Source organism: Carcharhinus amblyrhynchos, chromosome 8, assembly GCF_965287045.1.
Source record: "Carcharhinus amblyrhynchos chromosome 8, sCarAmb.v2.hapA, whole genome shotgun sequence".
Classification (NCBI taxonomy): Eukaryota; Metazoa; Chordata; class Chondrichthyes; order Carcharhiniformes; family Carcharhinidae; genus Carcharhinus; species Carcharhinus amblyrhynchos.
The window spans coordinates 125613697-125637030 of NC_137331.1; the positions used below are offsets into that span (position 1 = coordinate 125613697).

General features: G+C 45.2%; 2 protein-coding genes across 3 annotated transcripts in view; both read right to left on the reverse strand.

Moving 5' to 3' along the window:
• Positions 1-8185, reverse strand: part of LOC145347104 (E3 ubiquitin-protein ligase TRIM21-like) — a 28785-nt gene extending 20600 nt beyond the window's left edge. The window contains exon 1 of the mRNA XM_080195019.1: positions 7952-8185. Within this exon, the coding sequence (XP_080051145.1) occupies positions 7952-8152 (201 nt within the window). The 5' untranslated portion in view covers positions 8153-8185. The remainder of the gene's footprint in view (positions 1-7951) is intronic.
• Positions 8186-18455: 10270 nt separating this feature from the next.
• The window catches only part of abcf2a (ATP-binding cassette, sub-family F (GCN20), member 2a), a 49341-nt gene continuing 44462 nt past the window's right edge, over positions 18456-23334 (reverse strand). For both annotated transcript variants that reach the window (XM_080194782.1, XM_080194781.1), the window contains exons 14-15: positions 21332-21535; positions 18456-20925 (exon numbers count right to left, since the gene is read on the reverse strand). In XM_080194782.1, the coding sequence (XP_080050908.1) occupies positions 20788-20925; positions 21332-21535 (342 nt within the window). In that variant the 3' untranslated portion in view covers positions 18456-20787. The remainder of the gene's footprint in view (positions 20926-21331; positions 21536-23334) is intronic.

The window sequence follows — 23334 nt, forward strand, 5'->3', positions numbered from 1 at the left end:
AACAGTAAAGGAATTAAGGGTTATGGTGAGCGGGTGGATAAGTGGAGCTGAGCCTACGAAAAGATCAGCCATGACCTTATTGAATGGCGGAGAGGGCTCGAGGGGCCAGATGGCCTACTCCTGCTCCTGGTTCTTATGTTCTTATACAGCCAGAAAGAATAAATAAGGTGTGGCCTCACCAGCACCTTATACAGCTGCAACATAATCTCACTGTTTTTAAACTCCATCTCTCTAGCAATGAAGGACAAAATTCCATTTGCTTCTTAATTACCTGCTGCACCTACAAACCAACTCCTTGAGATTCCTGCACAAGGACACCCAGGTCCCTCTGCACAGCAGCATGCTGCAATTTTTTACCATTTAAATAATAGTCCATTTTGCTGTTATTCCTACCAAAATGGATGACCTCACATTTACCAACATTGTACTCCATCTGCCAGACGCTCACCCACTCACTTAGACTACCTATATCCCTGTGCAGACTTTCAACATCCTCTGCACACTTTGCTCTTCCACACATCTTAATGTCACAAATGTCATCTGTGAATTTTGACACACTCCACTTGGTCCCCAACTCCAAATCATCGATGTAAATTGTAAACAATTGCAGTCCCAACACTGATCCCAGAGGCACACCACTAGTCACTGATCGCCATCCAGAAAAACACCTATTTACCCCCACTCTTTGCTTTCTGTTAGTTAACCAATCCTCTATCCATGTTAGTACATGACCCGTAACACAGTGCACCTTTATCTTATGTCGCAGTCTTTGGTGCGGCACCTTGTCAAATGCCTTCTGGAAATCCAGATACACCACATCCACAGGTTCCCCATTATCCACTGCACATGTAATGTTGTCAAAGAATTCCACCAAAATTATTCAAACATGACCTGCCCTTCATGCACCCATGCTGTGTCTTCCCAATGGGACAATTTATATCCAGATGTCTCGCTATTTCTTCCTTGATGATAGATTCAAGCATTTTCCCTACTACAGAAGTTAAGCTAACCGGCCTATAGTTACCTGCCTTTTGTCTACCTCCTTTTTTAAACAGTGACGTCACATTTGCTGTTTTCCAATCTGTGGGAACCACCCCAGAGTCCAGTGAATTTTGGTAAATTAGTGCATTTACTATTTCCCCCGCCATCTCTTTTAGTACCCTGGGATGCATTCCATCTGGGCCAGGAGACTTGTCTACCTTTAGCCCCATTAACTTGCCCAACACTACCTCTTTCGTGATAATGATAATTTCTAGGTTCTCACCTGCCATAACCTTCATCTGATCAATTTTTGGCATGTTATTTATATCTTCCACTGTGAAGACTGACACAAAATACCTGTTTAGTGCCTCAGTGTACACTATGCTTTCTATGGTGCATCTGTGAAATTTAGTGACTGACATGCCAAATTTCCTTGGTCTTCTGAGAAAGTAGAGGCGTTGGTGGGTTTTTCTTAACTATCGTGTCAGCGTTGGGGGGGTGGGGTGGGGGGGTGGTGTGGAAACAGGATAGACGTCGAGGGAGGTTTCAGAGCAGGTGTTTGGTTGCCCAATGATAGGAGACCTTCACACCAAAAGAAACTGAAAGGACCATGAGAAATTGCTCTCTTTGATGTGTCAGTTCGTTTTACTTTTTGGGTTGTGTTGTTCCCACTGTCAGGAATATCAGGGTAATTCATGCCCTGCACTCTGGGCAGGAGCTTTGCCCTTGAATCGGGTTTCACACATGGAAACAGCTTGTTGAGCTGGAAGTATGGATTTGCAGAACTGACCCTAATGACTGCATTAGGAAGACATGTATCTATTCCCGCTGATCCTGATAAGGAGCTGGAAGCACAGAGAAATTTCAGGATCACAATTACTGACACACACAGCATGTGGAGACACCCCCACAGAACCCACCCTAATCAAGTAGCAAAAAGTAGTTTGTCCAAGGAGAGATCTGCAGAAACATCAGACAGCTGTCTAAAAATTCCTCCCAGGGAAAAGGGGGTTCCCTCTGAACCCGATTGCCTTTCCTTCCAGCATTTTTGAGGTCTTCTAAGCATAGATAGGTTCCAACAAAGACCATAAAAAACTACAGCACAGGAACAGGCCCTTCAGCCCTCCAAGCCTGCATTGACCATACTGCCCAACTGAACTAAAACCCCCTACCCTTCCGGGGACCATATCCCTCTATTCCCATCCTATTCATCTATTTGTCAAGACGCCCCATAAAAGCCGCTACCGTATCCACTTCCACTACCTCCCCCGGCAACTGTTTCCATCACCCTCTGTGTAAAAAATCTGCCTCATTCATCTTCTTTAAACCTTGCCTCTCACACCTTAAACCTGTGCCCCCTAGTAATTGACTCTTCCACCCTGGGTAAAACCTTCTGACTATCCACTCTGTCCATGCCTCTCATAATCTTGTAGATTTCTATCAGGTCTCCCCTCAACCTCCGTCGCTCCAGTGAGAACAAACCAAGTTTCTCCAACCTCTCCTCATAGCTAATGCCCTCCATACCAGGCAACATCCTGGTAAATCTTTTCTGTACCCTCTCCAAAGCCTCCACATCCTTCTGGTAGTGTGGTGACCAGAATTGAACACTATATTCCAAGTGCGGCCTCACTAAGGTTCTATAAAGCTGCAACATGACTTGCCAGTTTTTAAACTCAATGCCCTGGCCGATGAAGGCAAGCATGCCGTATGCCTTCTTGACTACCTTCTCCACCTGCGTTGCCACTTTTAGTGACCTGTGTACCTGTACACCCAGATCCCTCTGCCTATCAATACTCTTAAGGGTTCTGTATATTTCCTATCTGTATTAGATCTTCCAAAATGCATTTCCTCACATTTGTTGCACAGGGTCGATTCGCTCACAAGCTCAGTGAAATTGATTGGATAACTTCCAAAGCTGGCAGCAGGATAAGGAAACCGGGACAAATATACGTTGTTTTTTTGGGGCGATTTTAAATCGAATCTTACCTGGCTTTGTCAAACAAATTAAGCCAAACTTGGTTTCCAGCAGAGGGAGTGGGCAGGAAGATCGCCTGAAAGCCAGCTGATGGCAGGGGAAGGCGCCATTGCACATGCACAGAGCTCTATCACTGCCTCCCCCAGTTATAGCTAGCCTTCATGGCCAATCATCACCCCCTCCACCCTTAGGGCTCTGAAGTTGATCGATCCCCATTGCCTGGAGCGATTGCCAGCTCCTCTACCCTGATCGCCATTGCAGATTGGCAGCAATCCCATTCCCGTCCCCCATCCATTGTTCTTGCAGAGTGTGCAGTGTTCCCCTCCCCCTGGTTCTGCCCCATGCTGGCGTTTGGATATAGAATTCCATCAGATCCGGGTTCTTCCCCAAATTGTGGCCCTATCCATTTCCAGGGATCAGCTGTCTTTGGACCCAGAGTGGGTGATCTTACCCTCTCACCCCGCCGGACGATGGATGGGGCGAGCTGGTATGATCACGAGAAAGACGAGAAATTGGGTTCATGCCCGATTCCCCGCCTCCCGCTATCTTACCAGTTTCGGGCGCAAGGCTGATCTCAATATTTCAAAGCTATGATAAATAACACTTAAATACTACAAGTGAGCCCAGGACGCAATCGTAAAGGCTCACTTGCCTCCGTGGCCACGCTGGTGAAGTTCTCACCGTGAGGATTATGTATGGTCCCCATCAACAGGCACCAATCGTGATGGCCTTGCCAGGAGAACCAGACGCCCCCTAGTGGGCCAGGATGCTCCTTCGGCAGTGTTAGCCCGGCACCGGCAGAACCAGGGGGAGGGGAACATTGCACACTCTGCAAGAACAATGGATGGGGGACGGGAATGGGATTGCTGCCAATCTGCAACAGTGATCAGGGTGGAGGAGCTGGCAATCGCTCCAGGCAATGGGGATCGATCAACTTCAGAGCCCTAAGGGTGGAGGGGGTGATGATTGGCCATGAAGGCTAGCTATAACTGGGGGAGGCAGTGATAGAGCTCTGTGCATGTGCAATGGCGCCTTCCCCTGCCATCAGTTGGCTCTCAGGCGATCTTCCCGCCCACTCCCTCTGCTGGAAACCAAGTTTGGCTTAATTTGTTTGACAAAGCCAGGTAAGATTCGATTTTAAATCGTCCCAAAAAAACAACATATATTTCTCCCGTTTTTCAAGCTTGTTTGAATTTTTTTGGTAAGATCACCTCCAGAGACTTTGGGGTCTGGTCTAGAATTTGAGGCTTGTAATTAAGTAGCAATCTCAGGCTAGTTGTTGTAGGATAAGAAATATGAGCATCTATATTTGAACTGGTGGTAGCTTCATGGGGTGTAATAAATGGGATACGCTATCCCTGGCATCTACCATCCAGAAGGCGTTTGATAAGGTACCTCACAAGAGGTTACTGCAGAAGGTCAGAGGACATGGAGTTGGGGGTAGGGTGTTAGCGTGGATAGAGGATTGGTTGTCAAATAGGAGGCAGAGAGTGGGGGTCAATGGGTGCTATTCGGATTGGCGGATGGTGACTAGTGGGGTGCCCCAGGGGTCGGTGCTGGGGCCTCAGCTATTTACCATTTATATAGATGATCTGGAGGAGGGAACCGAGTGTAGGGTGTCGAAATTTGCTGATGACACCAAGATTGGGGGAAAGGCAAATTGTGCGGAGGGTGTGGAGAGTCTGCAGAAGGATCTAGATAGGCTGGGCGAATGGGCCAGGAAATGGCAAATGGAATTTAATGTTGGCAAGTGTGAGGTGGTCCACTTTGGTAGGAAGAATGGTAGGAAGGACTATTACTTACGTGGCGAAAAACTGCAGCAGGCGACGGTGCAGAGGGACCTCGGGGTCCTTGTGCATGAGTCGCAAAAACCCAGCCTGCAGGTGCAGCAGGTGGTCAGGAAGGCGAATGGGATGCTGGCCTTCATAGCGAGGGGGATTGAATATAAAAGTAGGGAGGTCTTGCTGCAGCTGTATAGGGCATTGGTGAGGCCGCAGCTGGAGTACTGTGTGCAGTTTTGGGCGCCGCACCTGCGCAAGGATATTTTGGCCTTGGAGGGAGTGCAGAGGAGGTTTACTAGGCTGATACCGGAGTTGAGGGGGTTGAGCTATGAGGAGAGGCTGAATAAACTAGGCTTGTACTCGTTAGAGTTTAGAAGAATGAGGGGAGATCTCATTGAGACGTATAAGATGATGAATGGGATGGATAGGATAGAGGTGGAAAGACTCTTCCCGCTCAAAAAAGACAGTAGGACTAGGGGGCACAGCCTCAAGATAAAGGGGGGGCGGTTCAGAACGGAGTTGAGGAGGAACTTCTTCACTCAAAGGGTGGTGAATCTCTGGAATTCTCTGCCCGTTGAAGTGGTGGAGGCTGCCTCGCTAAATATTTTTAAGACGCGGGTTGATGGGTTTTTGATAAGAGAGGGGATTAAGGGTTATGGGGAGAGGGCGGGAAAGTGGAACTGAGCCACGACAGATCAGCCATGATCTTATTGAATGGCGGGGCAGGCTCGAAGGGCCAGATGGCCTACTCCTGCTCCTATTTCTTATGTTCTTATGTTCTTAGATGTGGCACTGTGATAGCCCTGTGGTGCAGTGGCTAGCATCCCTGCTTCTGAGCCAGAAACTCCAGGTTCGAGTCCCATCCCAGGATTTGATGACCAGGAAGGGTACGTTCATAAGCCGGTCAACAGGCTGTGTGTTAACCTGCAAATCCCTCAGAATGGCTGGTGGTTGGAGCAGGACAGCCTGATGTGGAGTGGTGCCTCTCAAGCTAAAAGACCCTGGTGATGGACCAGAAACCTGTTCTGGGAATTACTTGCTATGGAAACAGACAAAAGTCTGCCTTAGTGCATCGCGGTAGCACAGTGGTTAGCACTGCTGCTTCACAGCACCAGGGACCTGGGTTCGATTCCCAGCTCCAGTCACTGTTTACATGGAGTTTGCATGTTCTCCCCATGTTGGCGTGGGTTTCCTCTGGGTGCTCCGGTTTCCTACCACATTCTGAAAGACGTGCTGGTTCGGGTGCATTGACCCAAACAGGCACTGGATTGTGGCAACAAGGGGAATTTCACAATAACTTCATTGCAGTGTTAATGTAAGCCTTACTTGTGACTAATAAATAAACTCTACTTTAAACTTGTTAGCTCAGATTCAATCTACTTCCTACACCCGAGTCTCAATCGAACATAGAATCAGCAACAATTTCACATTAAGTAAATAAACCAAGATTAATAACGTATATAATAAAGAGATAACAACTGGCATTCCAAGTTTACCTTCTGGGATTTGGGAAATGTAGGAAATAGGAGCAGGAGGTGGCCATTCAGCCCTTCGAGCCTGTCCCACCATTCAATCTGATCACGGCTGATCATGTACTTTCAGCTTCCCACATTTAACATCAACAGGGTTATTAACACTCTTTTGAACAACATTTTGTTCTTCCACCTTTATTAATTATTTCTCTTGTACCTGCTCCTCATTGTGTCCAAAGCTATAAAGTGGTTTCTCCTTTTCAGTGTGCCAGTTCTAGAAAAGCCCAAGAATCTGAAATATTACCTTCTCTATTTTATCTGCGAGGCCAAAGATCCATGGTACGCACTGTCCTCGGCCCTGTATCACCCTGTGTAATGATGTCCGAGCGCTCTGAAGCCAGCTTCCCTGCCGAGCTTAGACTCCCCCCTCCCCACCCACACTGTTGCCTGGCGTATACTCCATGGCAAAGCCTTGACCAGAGTCCGCTAGCCACCCAATCAGCACCTTTTTTTATCATGCAGTATAAATTATTGTTCACTTTGAAATTTGATATTTTTGCATCTGTCCTAATGAGTCAGGTCTCTATTTTCAGAAATACCTTATCAATTATTCAGAAGAGTATTTATCTTTAATAAAGAATCTTTCAGTGCTATAAAGGTGAGGTGGATAAAATGGGCTTGATTTCTTTGGAAAAGGATGGAAATAACTGAAGGCTTGAATTTGAGCAAAAGCTGAGGTAAGTTAATTGTGAAGAATGACTGGAAACAAAAATCTTCAAATAAAAATTTGCATTGGTATTTAGCTCTTAGTGTAACGCCCAAGATCACATTGCATGGCCCTTCCCATTGACAGGTTCCTACATAAACAGCTGCTTGCTTCTGAGATACTCACAGTAAAGGCATTTTTCTATCCTGCACCTATAAGATTCTCTTTGTTATTGGTATCTGGAGTACTCAAGAGTTTTAAGGAGTTTTTTTTTAATTAAGTCGTTTTATACAGGAAAATATATTGTGTTATCTTACAAGGGTCCACAGAAATTTTATTACATGGGAGAGGGACTTCTGAAACAAAAAGGTGGAACAGCCTTGCTGTAAAGTTTCTCACATGGTGAATTATCAATACTCAGGGGAGAAATATAAAGAAGTGTTCAGGATACATTTCCAAAAAGCTACAGGCTTTATTCCGTCCTTCTGGGATCAGAAGGAAGCCCGAAAGGAACGGGCAAAGGGTTTGATGAACAGTCGACCCATCAACCCCAAATGCAGAACGGAATGAGCACATAACCCCCACATCGTTAGGCATCTTTACCAACTAGACCTTCACAAACAGTTTATCGCATCAACTATAAACTAATTACCTGGGTCTGCGTTTCCCCTTTCCCTGATGTTTTAATTAAATTGGCACATTAAATTAAAACTTAGAGCTGGTGGAGAAATCAGGAACAGGCTACTCTAATTTTTATCTCGTCTTAAATTAATAGAAAAAAAACAGACAATATGGACTTAAAGATTGAAAATATGAGAGTTTAGTGTTTCCCACTAGTATCTGTTAATGACCCTGTTTATACAAGTCTGAGTGAAGAAAGATTTAGCAACAGGCTGTCCCACATAAAAATCATCACTTCCCCAGTTTGTATGCTCTACAGTTCAATCCCTTCTCGCTATACCCAGTCTGTTTCTCACACCTGGTTCTTGTAAATCCATCACAATTGTAAAGAGTATGAGAAGGTTCAGGTACTTACTCTGTGTTCCTTACAGGCTTCCTCAAAAGGTGAGAAAGTGTGGGTCTTGTGTTTGCTCCCCACCAAGCAGCGAGGGCACACACAATCCACACATTCATTGCAGTAAAGGATCAGGTTTTCACTGTGTATCACACATTGTACCCCCAAACTGCTTCCACTGTTGCTGCTAGCAATGCTGCCTTGATGACTTTGCAGACTCATGCCAATTTGTTGAGATTTATTTTAAAAAATGCTCCTTAAAACTCTTGAGTACTCCAGATACCAAAAACAAAGAGAATCTTATAGGTGCAGGATAGAAAAATGCCTTTACTGTGAGTATCTTAGAAGCAAGCAGCTGTTTATATAGGAATCTGTCAATGGGAAGGGCCATGCAATGTGATCTTGGGCGTTACACTAAGAGCTAAATACCAATGCAAATTTTTATTTGAAATCTTTCTCGGAAGATTTTTGTTTCCAGTCATTCTTCACAATTAACTTACCTCAGCTTTTGCTCAAATTCAAGCCTTCAGTTATTTCCATCCTTTTCCAAAGAAATCAAGCCCATTTTATCCACCTCACCTTTATAGCACTGAAAGATTCTTTATTAAAGATAAATACTCTTCTGAATAATTGATAAGGTATTTCTGAAAATAGAGACCTGACTCATTAGGACAGATGCAAAAATATCAAATTTCAAAGTGAACAATAATTTATACTGCATGATAAAAAAAGGTGCTGATTGGGTGGCTAGCGGACTCTGGTCAAGGCTTTGCCATGGGGTATACGCCAGGCAACAGTGTGGGTGGGGAGGGGGGAGTCTAAGCTCGGCAGGGAAGCTGGCTTCAGAGCGCTCGGACATCATTACACAGGGTGATACAGGGCCGAGGACAGTGCGTACCATGGATCTTTGGCCTCGCAGATAAAATAGAGAAGGTAATATTTCAGATTCTTGGGCTTTTCTAGAACTGGCACACTGAAAAGGAGAAACCACTTTATAGCTTTGGACACAATGAGGAGCAGGTACAAGAGAAATAATTAATAAAGGTGGAAGAACAAAATGTTGTTCAAAAGAGTGTTAATAACCCTGTTGATATTAAATGTGGGAAGCTGAAAGTACATGATCAGCCGTGATCAGATTGAATGGTGGGACAGGCTCGAAGGGCTGAATGGCCACCTCCTGCTCCTATTTCCTACATTCCCCAAATCCCAGAAGGTAAACTTGGAATACCAGTTTTTAACTTTATTTCAAAATTAGGATGTGAGGAAAGATATAAAAAAGAACGAGGAAAGTAAAAATCATATTGTTGTTATTGAAATAAAACAATTTTATTAAACAGTACAACAGCCCAGCACTTAATTCTACTCAGTCACTGTTCTATCAATCTAACAATGGCATGCCCTTCAATCAATTATACTTTGATACCTTCAAATATAAATCTGTTATTCATCTGTCTGCTTTACAGAAGCTCTCTCTCAAAAATGGCTTCTTATGATTCAGCTTTTCTCTAACAGTTTAAACCGGCTCCAGTACCAAATGAAGGCACTTTTATCTTATGGCATTATCCCCCAGCCTGGATATACATAATTTGTTGCATAATTTGTGCTGGTATCATTCGTGAGTACATCATTCATTTTATTGGCATGTCACAAATTCATTTTTTAGAGACATTATTAATTAAATATTTTGTATTATTCTCAACCCACATATTAAAACATTAGCTGTTAATTAGCTTCGTGTTGGGTATTTAGAATGAATCAGAATTCTCAACTACAGGACAGCTGATAAAAAGTGGCAGATATTTAAGGCGATATTCAATTCTTCCCAACTGAAATATATTCCAGAGAGGCGGAAAGGTTGTAAGGCGGGGAGGGGGAGGTGGGGGGCGAGAGCTTTCCATAGCAAAGCACGGAAGTTAAGGATAAGATAAAGACATAAACTTTAGCATACCATTTTGCAAAGGCCAGTGGCACACTGGAAGATTGGGAAACTTTTACACATCAACAAAGAGTCAGTAAAAAAAATAATAAAAAGCAAAGATAAAGAAAACTAGCACAAAATATAAAGTAGGATAGCAAAAGCTTTGAAAGTTTATAAAGAGGAAGAGAGTAGCTAAAGTGAATGTTAGTCCCTTGGAAAATGAGGCTGGGGAGTTAAATGTGGGGAATACAGAAATAGTGGAGACACTAAATCTATATTTTATCTCAGTTTTCACAGCAGAGGACACGAGTATTATCCCAATAGTAACAGAAAATTCAGAGGTTATAGAAAGAGAGGAACTAAGAACAATCATTATCACTAGGGAAAAAGTACGGAACAAACCATTGGGATTGAACGCAGGCAAGTCTCTAGGGCCTTCTGGGCTACATGCGGAGGCCTTAAAGGAAATGGTGTTGGAGACAGTGGATCCATTGGTTACAATATTCCAAAATTCCCTGGATTGGAATGGTTCCGAAGGATTGGAAAACTGGTAATATAACACTTATATTCAAAAAGGGAGGGAGGCAACATGTAGGAAACTATTGGTCAATTAGTTTAACATCTCATAGACTCATAGAGGTTTACAGCATGGAAACAGGCCCTTCGGCCCAACTTGTCCATGCCGCCCTTTTTTTAAACCCCTAAGCTTGTCCCAATTGCCCACATTTGGCCCATATCCCTCTATACCCATCTTACCCATGTAATTTTCTAAATCCTTTTTAAAAGACAAAATTGTACGCGCCTCTACTACTACCTCTGGCAGCTTGTTCCAGACACTCACCACCCTCTGTGTGAAAAAATTGCCCCTCTGGATAATTTTGCATCTCTCCCCTCTCACCTTAAACCTGTGCCCTCTAGTTTTAGACTCCCCTACCTTTGGGAAAAGATATTGACTATCTAGCTGATCTGTGCCCCTCATTATTTTATAGACCTCTATAAGGTCACCCCTCAGCCTCCTACACTCCAGAGAAAAAAGTCCCAGTCTATCCAGCCTCTCCTTATAACTCAATCCATCAAGTCCCGGTAGCATCCTAGTAAATCTTTTCTGCACTCTTTCTAGTTTAATAATATTCTTTCTACAATGGGGTGACCAGAACCGTACACAATATTCCACGTGTGGCCTTACCAATGTGTTATATAACTTCAACAAGACGTCCCAACTCCTGTATTCAATGTTCTGACTGATGAAACCAAGCATGCCGAATGCCTTCTTCACCACTCTGTCCACCTGTGACTCCACTTTCAAGGAGCTATGAACATGTACCCCTAGACCTCTTTATTCTGTAACTCTTCCCAATACCCTACCATTAACTGAATAAGTCCTGTCCTGGTTCAATCTACCAAAATGCATCACCTCGCATTTATCTAAATTAAACTCCATCTGCCATTCGTCAGCCCACTGGTCCAATTGATCAAGATCCCGTTGCAATTGGAGATAACTTTCTTCACTGTTCACTATGCCACTAATCTTGGTGTCATCTGCAAACTTACTAACCATGCCTCCTATATTCTCATCCAAATCATTAATATAAATAACAAATAACAGTGGACCCAGCACTGAACCCTGAGGCACTCCACTGGTCACAGGCCTCAAGTTTGAAAAACAACCCTCTACCTTTTGTATTCATTTATATCTCACCCTGGATCCTGTGAGATTTAACCTTATGCAACAACCTTTAGAACATAGAACATTACAATGCAGTACAGGCCCTTCGGCCCTCGATGTTGCACCGACCTGTGAAACCAATCTAAAGCCCATCTAACCTACACTATTCCAATATCAATCTACCATGCGGTACCTTGTCAAAGGCCTTGCTAAAGTCCATGTCGACAACATCATCTGCAGTGCCCTCATCTACCGTCTTGGTTACCCCTTCAAAAAACTCAATCAAATTTGTGAGACATGATTTTCCACTCACAAAGCCATGCTGACTGTCCCTAATCAGTACTTACGTCTCTAAATGCCTGTAGATCCTGTCTCTCAAAATACCTTCCAACAATTTACCCACCACAGATGTGAGGCTCACTGGCCTGTAGTTCCCAGGCTTTTCCCTGCAGCCCTTTTTAAACAAAGACACAACATTTGCCACTCTCCAATCTTCAGGCACCTCACCCGTGACTATCGATGATTCAAATATCTCTGCTCGGGGACCCGCAATTTCCTCCCTGGCTTCCCACAGTGTCCTGGGATACACTTCATCAGGTTCTGGAGGATGGTCTGAGGCTGCAGACTGATATTGATCAACTCTTGAGTTAGGCAGAGCAATGGCAGATGGAATTTAATGCTGATAAGTGTGCAGTTTTGTATTTTGGGAGGTCCAGTATGGGTAGAGGATATACACAATGAACAATAGGTCCCGAGGGAGTATTGAGGAACAAAGGGACTTTGATGTACAAGTCCATACATCCTCAAAAGTGGCAGCACAGTCAGATAGTGTGATGTAGAACGCAAATGGAATGCTCACTATCTGGGGCATATAGAAACCTGGAGCTCTTGATAAAACTTTATCAAACATTGGTTAGGCCAAAGATGGAGTATAATATGCAGTTCTGGTCGCCACACTATTGGAAGGATGTGGAAGCTTTGGAGAGAGCGCAGAGGAGATTCACTAGGATGTTTACCTGGGATGGAAAGCTACAGCTGTAAGGAGAGACTGAATAGGCTGGGGTGACACAGTGGTTAGCACTGCTGCCTCACAGCACCAGCGTTCGATTCCCAGCTTGTTTCACTGTGTGGAGTTGGTACGTTCTCCCTCTGTCTGTGTGGGTTTCCTCCGGGTGGTCTGGTTTCCTCTCACAGTCCAAAGATGTGCAGGTTAGGTGCATTGATGGACAATTTAACATGGTCAATGTACCCAAACAGGCACCGGAGTGTGACAACTAGGGGATTTTCACAATAACTTAATTGCAGTGTGAACACAAGCCTACTTGTGACTAATAAATAAACGGTTTCCCCTGGAGCAGAGGAGGTTTGCAAAATTCTAAGAATTTTAAGATTCTAAGAAACTTTTCCCATTACAGAAATGACTAAGACCAGAGAGCAAAGGCAGACAAGGAGCAAGTGATTTAGAGGGGATCTGAGAGAATGTTTTTTCATCCAGAGTGTGGTGGAAATGTGGAACGGATGAGAAGGTGGTGGAGGCAGATACTCTCAACATTTAAGCAGCATCTGCATGAGCACTTAAATTGCCACGGCATAGCAGGCTATAGACTATGTGCTGGTAAACAGGATTAGTATAAGTTGGTATTTGGTGGTCAGCACAGATATGGTGGACCGAGGGGCCTCTTTGCTATATGACTAACGGTTAGAACCATAGAAAGTTACAGCTCAGAAACAGGCCTTTTGGCCCACCTTGTCTGTGTCGAACCTTTTTTTTGCCTAGTCCCACTGACCTGCATTCTAGGACTTTAACAGCAACCCAAGCTGCTAACGGTGAACTGATGTGAAGATCATGGATACATTTTCATATCAGTAACAACACTGACAGATGTTTAGCTTCTCAACGGCCAATCGTGTTCCATTAATCCCAGCCTAATACCTCAACGAACAAGTTTAGAGATGGATGTTGAGACTGAACCTCACGAAGAGAGATTTCTCCATCCCCACCAGCCTGTATTGAATGATGCTGACTCCCTAGGGTGTGGATGACACCAGTGGTTCACAGCCCACCTCTATACTGTAAAACATTGAGGCACACCCGTTTTCTCCAACTGAAATGCCCACTGAGTTGGGAATTGAGTTAGGCTGTGGGGAACAGTGAGGATATTGCAAAAGCACAATCTGAAAGGCATGGAGATTCTTGTCCTGCAAGCATTGAATTGGGATTGTGGCAATTGTGAGCAGATTCTTTAATTTAATTCTGAGCTCAAGGATCAGGTAACTTGCATCCTGGGGATTCTCTGAAATCTGCAGAGACTCCAGAATTTTGCCTCTGTTTTGTTTGCAGAGGCGTTTGAAATGCTCAGGATCCTTGCTGGAGAATGACAGTGTTTTCTATTGACATAGCTCTTCAACTTATTTGGTTCCATTGCAGTGTTTGAGAGCTTCTCTCTGTATGAACCTCACTTTTTTCCCCTCCTGAGGTTGTGTCCTTTCAGCCATAATCAATTCAAAACTTAACATGGCAAATTGGTCAAAGACGCACGACACAATAAATGACATGCATTCAATTTACAAACACAATTTCAGCTCACTCCGTAGTGTACACTTGAGCCAATATCCCACAGCACACGCAGAGAATCGAGGGATATGGGCATTGGGCAGGGAAGTGGGGTTGGAAACTATGAGCAGCGCGATTGCATTGACAGGCATCAGCTTGCTGCTCCTGTTTCGTGTTCTTAGTTGTAGATCAGTAATCAGGCAACAAAGGGAACTTGGGGAAATAAATAGTGATGTCTTGAGGAGTGTACATATTATAGAGGTGGTGGTGCTGGAAGTCTTAAAGCGCATCAAGGTAGATAAATCCCTGGGACCTGAAGAAGTGTATCCCAGGCCATTGTGGGAGGCTAGGGAGGAAATTGTGGGTCCCCAAGCCGAGATATTTGAATCATTGATAGTCACAGGTGAGGTGCCTGAAGATTGGAGGGTGGCAAATGTTGTGCCTTTGTTTAAAAAGGGCTGCAGGGAAAAGCCTGGGAACTACAGGCCAGTGAGCCTCACATCTGTGGTGGGTAAATTGTTGGAAGGTATTTTGAGAGACAGGATCTACAGGCCTTTAGAGACGCAAGGACTGATTAGGGACAGTCAGCATGGCTTTGTGAGTGGAAAATCATGCCTCTCAAATTTGATTTGAGTTTTTTGAAGGGGTAACCAAGACGGTAGATAAGGGCAGTACAGTTGATGGTGTTGACATGGACTTTAGCAAGGCCTTTGACAAAGTAGGTTGTGGCATAAGGTTAAATCTCACAGGATTCATGGTGAGGTGAGGTATCTAAATGGATACAAAATTGGCTTCTTGACACTCAATTCGTCAATCGACAGTTCCGACACAGTACAGCTAAAAACCTCACTGACCTCCTCACGGGACATGGCGGACGAGAGTACCCTTCGTCGTCCAGTACTTTTCCAGAACGGAGAAACTACAACATCTTCTCCAGAGCCTTCAACATGTCACCGATGAAGATGAGCATCTCACCAGGGCCATCCCCTTGCTCCCACTTCTTGCCTTCAAACACCGCACAACCTCAAATAGATCATTGTTCGCAGCAAACTACCCAGCTTTCAGGAGAACAGTGACCACAACACCACACAACCCTACCACAGAAACCTCTGCAAGATATGCCAGATCATCGACAGTGATGCCATCATCACACGTGAGAACACTATCCATCAGGTACATGGTACGTACACTTGCAGTTCAGCCAATGTTGCCTACTTGATATGCTGCAGTAAAGCTTGCCCCAAGGCATGACACATTAGAGTGACAACGGATGAATGAACACTGCTCGACAATCACCAGGCAAGAGAACACTTTAGTGATCACGGGCATTCAGCCTCTGATCTTCGGGTAAGTGTTCTCCAAGGCGGCCTTCACAATGCAGAGTCGTTGAGCAGAGACTGATAGCTAAGTTCCGCACACACAAGGACAGCCTCAACTGGGATTTTGGGTTCATGTCACACTATCTGTAACTCCCATGACTTGCCTGGGTTTGCAAAATCTCACTAACTGTCCTGTCTGGAGACAATACACATCTCTTTAACCTGGGCTTAACCCTCTTTCCACTTACACTGTCTGTACCTTTAAGACTTGATTACCTGTAAAGACTCACATTCCAACCATTTTTTGTAAATTGAGTTTGTGTCTTTATATGCCCTGTTTGTGAACAGAACTCCCACTTACCTAAATGAAGGGGCAGCGCTCTGAAAGCTTGTGGCTTTTGCTACCAAATAAACCTGTTGGACTTTAACCTGGTGTTGTGAAACTTCTTACTGTTCTTGACAGAAGCCAGAAAATGTTGTCGAGAGTTGTTTTTCAAACTGGAGGCCTGTGACCAGCAGTGTGCCTCAGGGATCAGTGCTAGGTCTACTGTTGTCATTTATATTAATGATTTGGATGAGAATAAAGGAGACATTAGTAAGTTTGTAGATGACACCAAGATTGGTGGCATAGTGGATAGTGAAGAAAGTTATCTCCAATTGCAATGGGATATTGATCAATTGGGCCAGTGGACTGACGAGTGGCAGATGGACTTTAATTTAGACAAATGTGAAGTGATGCATTTTGGTTGATTGAATGAGGGCAAGACTTACTCAGTTAATGGTAGGGCGTTGGGGAGAATTACAGTACAAAGAGATCGAGGGGTACATGTTCATAGCTCCTTGAAAGTGGAGTCACAGGTGGACAGAGTGGTGGAGGTGGCATTCGGCATGCTTGGTTTCACCAGTCAGAACACTGAATATAGGAGTTGGGATGTCTTGTTGAAGTTATACAAGACTTGATGGATTGAGTTATGAGAAGCTGGATAGACTGGGATTTTTTTCCTCTGGATCGTTGGAGGCTAAGGGGTGATCTTATAGAAGTCTATAAAATAATGAGGGGCATAGATCAGTTTGATAATCAATATCTTTTCCCAAAGGTAGGGGAGTCTATAACTCAAGGGCATAGGTTTAAGGTGAGAGGGAAGAGATACAAAACTGTGCAGAGGGGCAATTTTTTCACAGAGGGTGGTGAGTGTCTGGAACAAGCTGCCAGACATAGTAGTAGAGGTGGGTACAATTTTGTTTTTTAAAAAGCACTTAAATAGTTACATGGGTACAATGGGTATAGAGGGATATGGGCCAAAAGTGGGCAATTGGGATTAGCCTTTGGGGTTTTTTATACAAAGGGCAGCATGGACAATTTGGGCTGTAGGGCCTGTTTCCGTGCTGTAAACCTCTATGACTTTAACTCACCAAGTGGCCATTTTAATGCAAAGGTGGAGATATTTGAACTAAATTATAGCTGGCATCGTTTAAGATTTACCTGGATAGTCACATGAGCAGACTGGGAATGGAGGGATACAAACAAATGATCTAGTTGGACCAATGAGCGGCATAGGCTTGGAGGGCCGAAGGCCCCGTTTCCTGTGCTGTACTGTTCTTTGTTCTTTAATTAATGCAGAGGGCAAAAAACACACTAGAAATTAGTTTGAAAAAGCAAAACTAATTTCAGGAAGACCGGGAGACAACTCCCATGAGGTGGATTTAGCGACAAGACAAATGTAATAATACCCAGCACCCCAATTCCAGAAAACATGATCAGGAATAGTCAGCATGGATTTGTCAAGGGCAGGTCGTGCCTTACAAGCCTAGTTGAGTTCTTCGATAATGTGACTGAACACATTGACGAAGGAAGTGCCGTGGACGTGGTGTACATGGACTTCAGCAAAGCGTTTGATAAGGTCCCCCATACAAGACTTCTTGAGAAGGTGAGAGGGCATTGGATCCAAGGGCCTTTGGCCTTGTGGATTCAGAACTGGCTTGCCTGCAGAAGGCAGAGAGTGGTTGTGGATGGGGCTTTTTCTGAATGGAGGTCAGTCACCAGCAGAGTGCCTCAGGGATCTGTTCTGGGACCCTTGTTGTTTGTCATTTTCATAAATGACCTGGATGAGGAAGTGGAGGGATGGGTAAGTAAGTTCGCTGATGACACTAAGGTCGGTGGTGTTGTGGATGGTCTGGAAGGATGGCAAAAGTTGCAGCAGGACATAGATAGGATGCAGGACTGGGCGGAGAAGTGGCAGATGGACTTCAACGCGGATAAATGTGTAGTCGTCCATTTTGGCAGAACCAACGGGATGAACGAGTACACTATCAAGGGCAGAAGTCTGAGTAGTGTTGATGAGCAGAAGGATCTTGGGGTCCGGGTCCACAGGACTCTTAAATCGGCCTCGCAGGTGGAGGAGGTGGTCAAGAAGGCGTATGGTGTACTGGCCTTCATTAATCGAGGGATTGAGTTTAGGAGTCGGGAGGTAATGCTGCAACTTTATAAGACCCTTGTCACGCCTCATTTAGAGTACTGTGCGCAGTTCTGGTCGCCTCACTATAGGAAAGATGTAGAAGCTATTGAGAGGGTACAGAGGAGATTTACAAGGATGTTACCTGGACTGGGAGGCATGCCTTATGAAGTTAGGTTGAGGGAGTTGGGACTCTTTTCCCTGGAGAGACGAAGGTTGAGAGGCGACCTGATAGAAGTTTACAAAATGTTGAGAGGAATAGATAGGGTGGACTCTCAGAGGCTATTTCCCCGGGTTGAAATGGTTGCTACGAGAGGACACAGATTTAAGGTGCAGGGAGGGAAGTTCAGAAGTGATGTTAGGGGTAAGTTTTTCACTCAGAGGGTGGTGAGTGAATGGAATCGGCTGCCGTCAGTGGTGGTGGAGGCGAACTCGCTGGGGTCTTTTAAAAGACTTCTGGATGAGTATATGGGGTTTAATGAGATTGAGGGTTATAGATAGGTCTGTAGGTTGGTAGGTGTTGATGTGATCGGCGCAACTCGTGGGCCGAAGGGCCTGTTTGTGCTGTAGTGTTCTATGTTCTAAAACATTTAAAAAAAAACACACCAAAAAGAATCCAATTAGAAACACTCTCCAGTAAACTTTATTTCTCCCTAAAATATAACATTAAAACCAGACAATCTGCAGTCACTCAGTCTCCAGACCATCAGATTTGTTTTACCTTGAGGGGTTTAGATGGTGCAATGCTTTTTTCAAAATAAGACCCAACAGAACTGTTACACTGCAAACAAATCAAAGGGTTTCAGTAAAAGGAAATCTGATATGCTATGTCTACTTGTACCAAGACTAATTCTCTCCTTCCGAACATGTCAATCACTGTGTAACATTAAAGTGTATTACAAGGCGCACAGATCTGTCACGAACACCAAAGCACAGTACTGGTGTGAAAACGTGCGGGTAAATTGAGATGTACTGAACCTGACTCCCTCTAACAGGGGAGTTAGAACCCAAGCAGGAGAGAGGAAAAAGGAACTGAACAGAAAGACCCTGGGGGTCAGAGTGAGAAAGCTGGAGAGACCCTGAGACCCCCAGGTGGGAGGGGTCAGAGCAGGAGAGCTGCACAGAGACCCCTTTTGGAGGGATGGGTGGGAAGGGTACATGCAACATCTAAGAAGCAGGAGGGTTTGTGTAAATTGAGCACTGCTCAAAATACCCCAGAGTACCAAATAAGAGGCTCTACAGCTATGTCTGTCTGCTATCAAGAGTCAGGGGACTCTTGGAATATATGAAACTGGACAGATTTACCAAGCTTACTCTTTCACAGCCAGGAACAGGTTCAGAAACATTTCAGGTGGGGTCTGAAATATAAACAAGCATCAAGCACTAGGCTGGCAGATCACTTTCAGTAATTAATGGGTGGGGGCTCCCAGATATATGGCATGAGGGCAGCATGCATAGGATCCGGAAACCTATACTGAACAACAGTACTGTGCAGAGCCAATGGCCACAGGTCAGAGTAAATTGGGGTTCACTAGCAGATAACACCTCAAGTTTGTAAGCAATTTCTCCCGTCCCCTTTTGGGAAAGGAAGGAATCCTATCATTTTAAAAATCTCTTAAATCCATATTGTATTCAGTGTTCTTCAAGAATCCTGCGAATTTTTGATAGACTTATTATTCACATGGTGCAAAATGAAGACAAGTGGAGAACTCTGTCACGTTCCCTAAGGGAAGGTTTGGAATAAGGATGTACAGATTCCCCACCTAGGGTTACATGACAACTGCACATCACTCAGTATCGCCCATCTGGGCCAGGGTTAAATACAGTTGAGGCTCCCAGTGCACAATACACTAAATAAATAAAGAGTTCAAGGTTCTTTCCTTAAGTTTCTCTCAGAAGCCCGGCAGTTAGGCTGCTGGAGAAGTTATTCCAGCAATGCAGCAAGTTAAAGCATCAATGCGAAGATGAACACACTATTCAAAACAAATTAATCTTGGTTTTAATTGGAATTAATCAATATCACAATCTACAGATGGTAAAATTTATAACTGGTTGCTTTTATTGGGTGGAGGTGGAAGAAAATAAGAGGTGGACGGGAAATGTGTGTTTAAACTTTATCCACACAATGGAGCAGCCATCTTCTGCATTCCATTTACGATGTCCTACACCCAAAGCCAACAGCAGGAAGGGGGCAGGAGAGTAAGCACAGCTTCTCCCAGCTGGGCTCCTATGGCACTTGCAGAGGGCGGTCGGACCCAGCACAGGGAATTGAGTGTCACATTCCTTGGCAAACTACTGCAGCCCTGCCTGCTTACTGAACACTGCAGCAGATCACAAGATTATGGAGAGAAACACTAAACAGCCCAGAGTTCACAATGCCCCAGCTCACATTGGCTCCTGTGTAATCTTCAATTAAAGGGGATAAGCTGGCTCACAAGGCAATGAGAAGGGAGCAGATCTCGGGTTGTACTTGGTTATGGCTATGCAGAAAACCCTACGTGACCATCAGTGTTGGAGGACAAGGGTTCATGCAAGACAGTGGTCCAAAACATTGAGGCAAGCCAGATTGTGCGCACAGGATTTCTGAAAAGGCAGTGTTGCTACTGCAGGGCAAAGAGGTGAGATACACAGCAGCTACCTTGTCAGGGTAAGCCGAGCAGACAAACTCCCCAGTCTTTAGAAGGGGGGTGGTCAGAACAAGCATTGGGCTGTGTTTTAGTTTTAAAACATCCTGCCTGCTTTTCCCAACCAATGAAAACCACAGCCTCTGTGATCAGTCAGTAAGCTAATACGAACAGCAATTTGTTAGCATTTGATTTTAATTATCTAGCATGCTTAAGTCAGCCATGTCCACATTGCTGTGCCAAGCCTCCTGGGTTCTAAAAAGGATGATCGGTAATGTTTTTAGAAATTTGCTTAACGTTGATGCCAAATTGCGGAGAATACTTCAGACACTGGGAGACTTCTTGCTGTTCTGAGGGTTATCACCAAGCATTTTGTTCTTCAAGTGTTCCTTATATGACAGGATCCCTCCTTGCCACTTGGAGATTGTCTGCTTCTCACACACCCAGATCTCCTGAGCAACCTGACAGAGAAATCACTATTTTGTAAGCAGGTCGATGAAACTCATCCAACCCCATTCCCACCAGCCCCCCCCACCCGCGTCTCCCCATTCCCACCAGCCCCCCCCACCCGCGTTTCCCCATTCCCACCAGCCCCCCCCACCCGCATTTCCCCATTCCCACCAGCCCCCCCCACCCGCATTTCCCCATTCCCACCAGCCCCCCCCACCCGCATTTCCCCATTCCCACCAGCCCCCCCCACCCGCGTTTCCCCATTCCCACCAGCCCCCCCCACCCGCATTTCCCCATTCCCACCAGCCCCCCCACCCGCGTTTCCCCATTCCCACCAGCCCCCCCACCATCTCCCCATTCCCACCAGCCACCCCCCCACCCCCATGACAAAAAGTTTTTTTTTATTGAAACACTCACCTGCTGGATGAGCCTGAAGTCATGGCTGACGAGCATCATCCCGCCCTCAAACTCATTGATGGCGTCAGCCAAGGCATCAATGGTCTCAATATCCAGATGGTTTGTAGGTTCGTCAAGGAACAGCATGTGAGGGGTTTGCCAAGCCAACCAGGCAAAGCACACGCGGCACTTCTGCCCGTCAGAGAGATTTCGGATCGGGCTCACCTGAAACACAGAAACAATCAGGGCTCTCCCCAGAATAAAGCAACGGGAATTCAGATACTCTCTCTGGTGGGATACTCATCGGTCTCAGCTTCCTAGATCCCAGCAAAGATTCACTCAAACTAATTCTACATCGGAACGCAGGCATTCCAATCACACAACTAATCATTTCAACCAGCAGGGAGTTGCCAGTTTAATAAGACACCAGCCTGTCATTTTGGGAAACGGGATTCAGCCCAAACTGATAGGAATTTTATTCTTTTGTTCACTCTCCTCCCCCAATCTGATCACAACCCAATAAAATCCACAGCAGGAAACAACAGCTTCAGGTTAAAGTGGGTGTTACAGGACAATAATAGGAACACAGAAGAAAGGAGGAGGCCATTCAGCCCCTTCAGCCTGCTCCACCATTCATCACGATCACGGCTGATCATCCAACTCAACAGCCTAATCCTGCTTTTTCCCAATAACGCTTGATCCCATTCGCCCCAAGTGCTATATCCAGCTGCCTCTTGAATACATTAATGTTAAACAGCTAGGTCCTGATTATGGGAACACTAGCTTCTAGTTAAAAAGAGGAGAATATATCCCAGCTCAGTAAACAGATAATTCCGGAATCAGCCAGGGTCGGCACACTACCCAAAGACAAGTCAGTTTGTGAAGCTCAGAGTCTGAACACTGGTGTGTTTGGGGAAAACCCACCACATGGTAATTGGAAACCTCATGTCTGCCTTGACTGGAAGATATTGCAAAACGCGGCAACTAAAGAGATGTTGGTCAGATCCAGAAGTGATTATCCAGGATCCCAATCACACTCCCACACCACCCCAATGGCCCTCTAAGTGCTGACCTTAGCCCCTGTTGGGGTCCCAGCACTCCTCTGGTAAAACAGCGGCAACACAGTAAACAGTCTGACAACACCAGGTTTTAGTCCAACCTATTTATTTGATAATATACTCACAAGCTTTCGGGGTTAGTCCCTTCGTCAGGTGAATGGAGAGTTCTGGCCTCAGACAGAGCATATAAAGCACAGACAGTTTAGAGATTACTGATTAGAATGCGAATCCTTACACCTAACCTGCTGTTCAAGACCTGAAGTGGCTGATAATGTGAGTGGAAGGAGCACTGATCACAGTTTAAAGAGATGTGTATTGTCTCCAGACAGTACAGTGAGGTTTTGCAAACCCAGGCAAGTCACGGGGGTTACAGATAGTGCGACATGAACCCAAGATCCCTGTTGAGACCGTCCTCATGTGTGCGGAACTTGGCTATCAGTCTCCGTTCAGCGACTCTGCGCTGTCGTGTGTTGTGAAGGCCGCCTTGGAGAATGCTTACCCGAAGGTCAGAGGCTGAATGCCCGTGACCACTGAAGTGTTCGCCAACAGGAAGGGAACAGTCTTGCCTGGTGACTGTCGAGCGATGTTCATTCATCCGTTGTCGTAGCGTCTGCATGGTCTCCCCAATGTACCATGCTTCGGGACATCCTTTCTTGCAACGTATCAGGTAGACAATGTTGGCCGAGTTGCAAGAGTATTTACCATGTACCTGGTGGACGGTATTCTCACGTGTGATGATGGTATCCATGTCGATGATCCGGCATGTCTTGCAGAGGTTGCTGTTCGCAGCAAACTACCCAGCCTTCAGGAGAACAGTGACCACAATACCACACAACCCTGCCACAGCAACCTCTGCAAGACATGCCGGATCATCGACATGGATACCATCATCACACGTGAGAATACCGTCCACCAGGTACATGGTAAATACTCTTGCAACTTGGCCAACATTGTCTACCTGATACA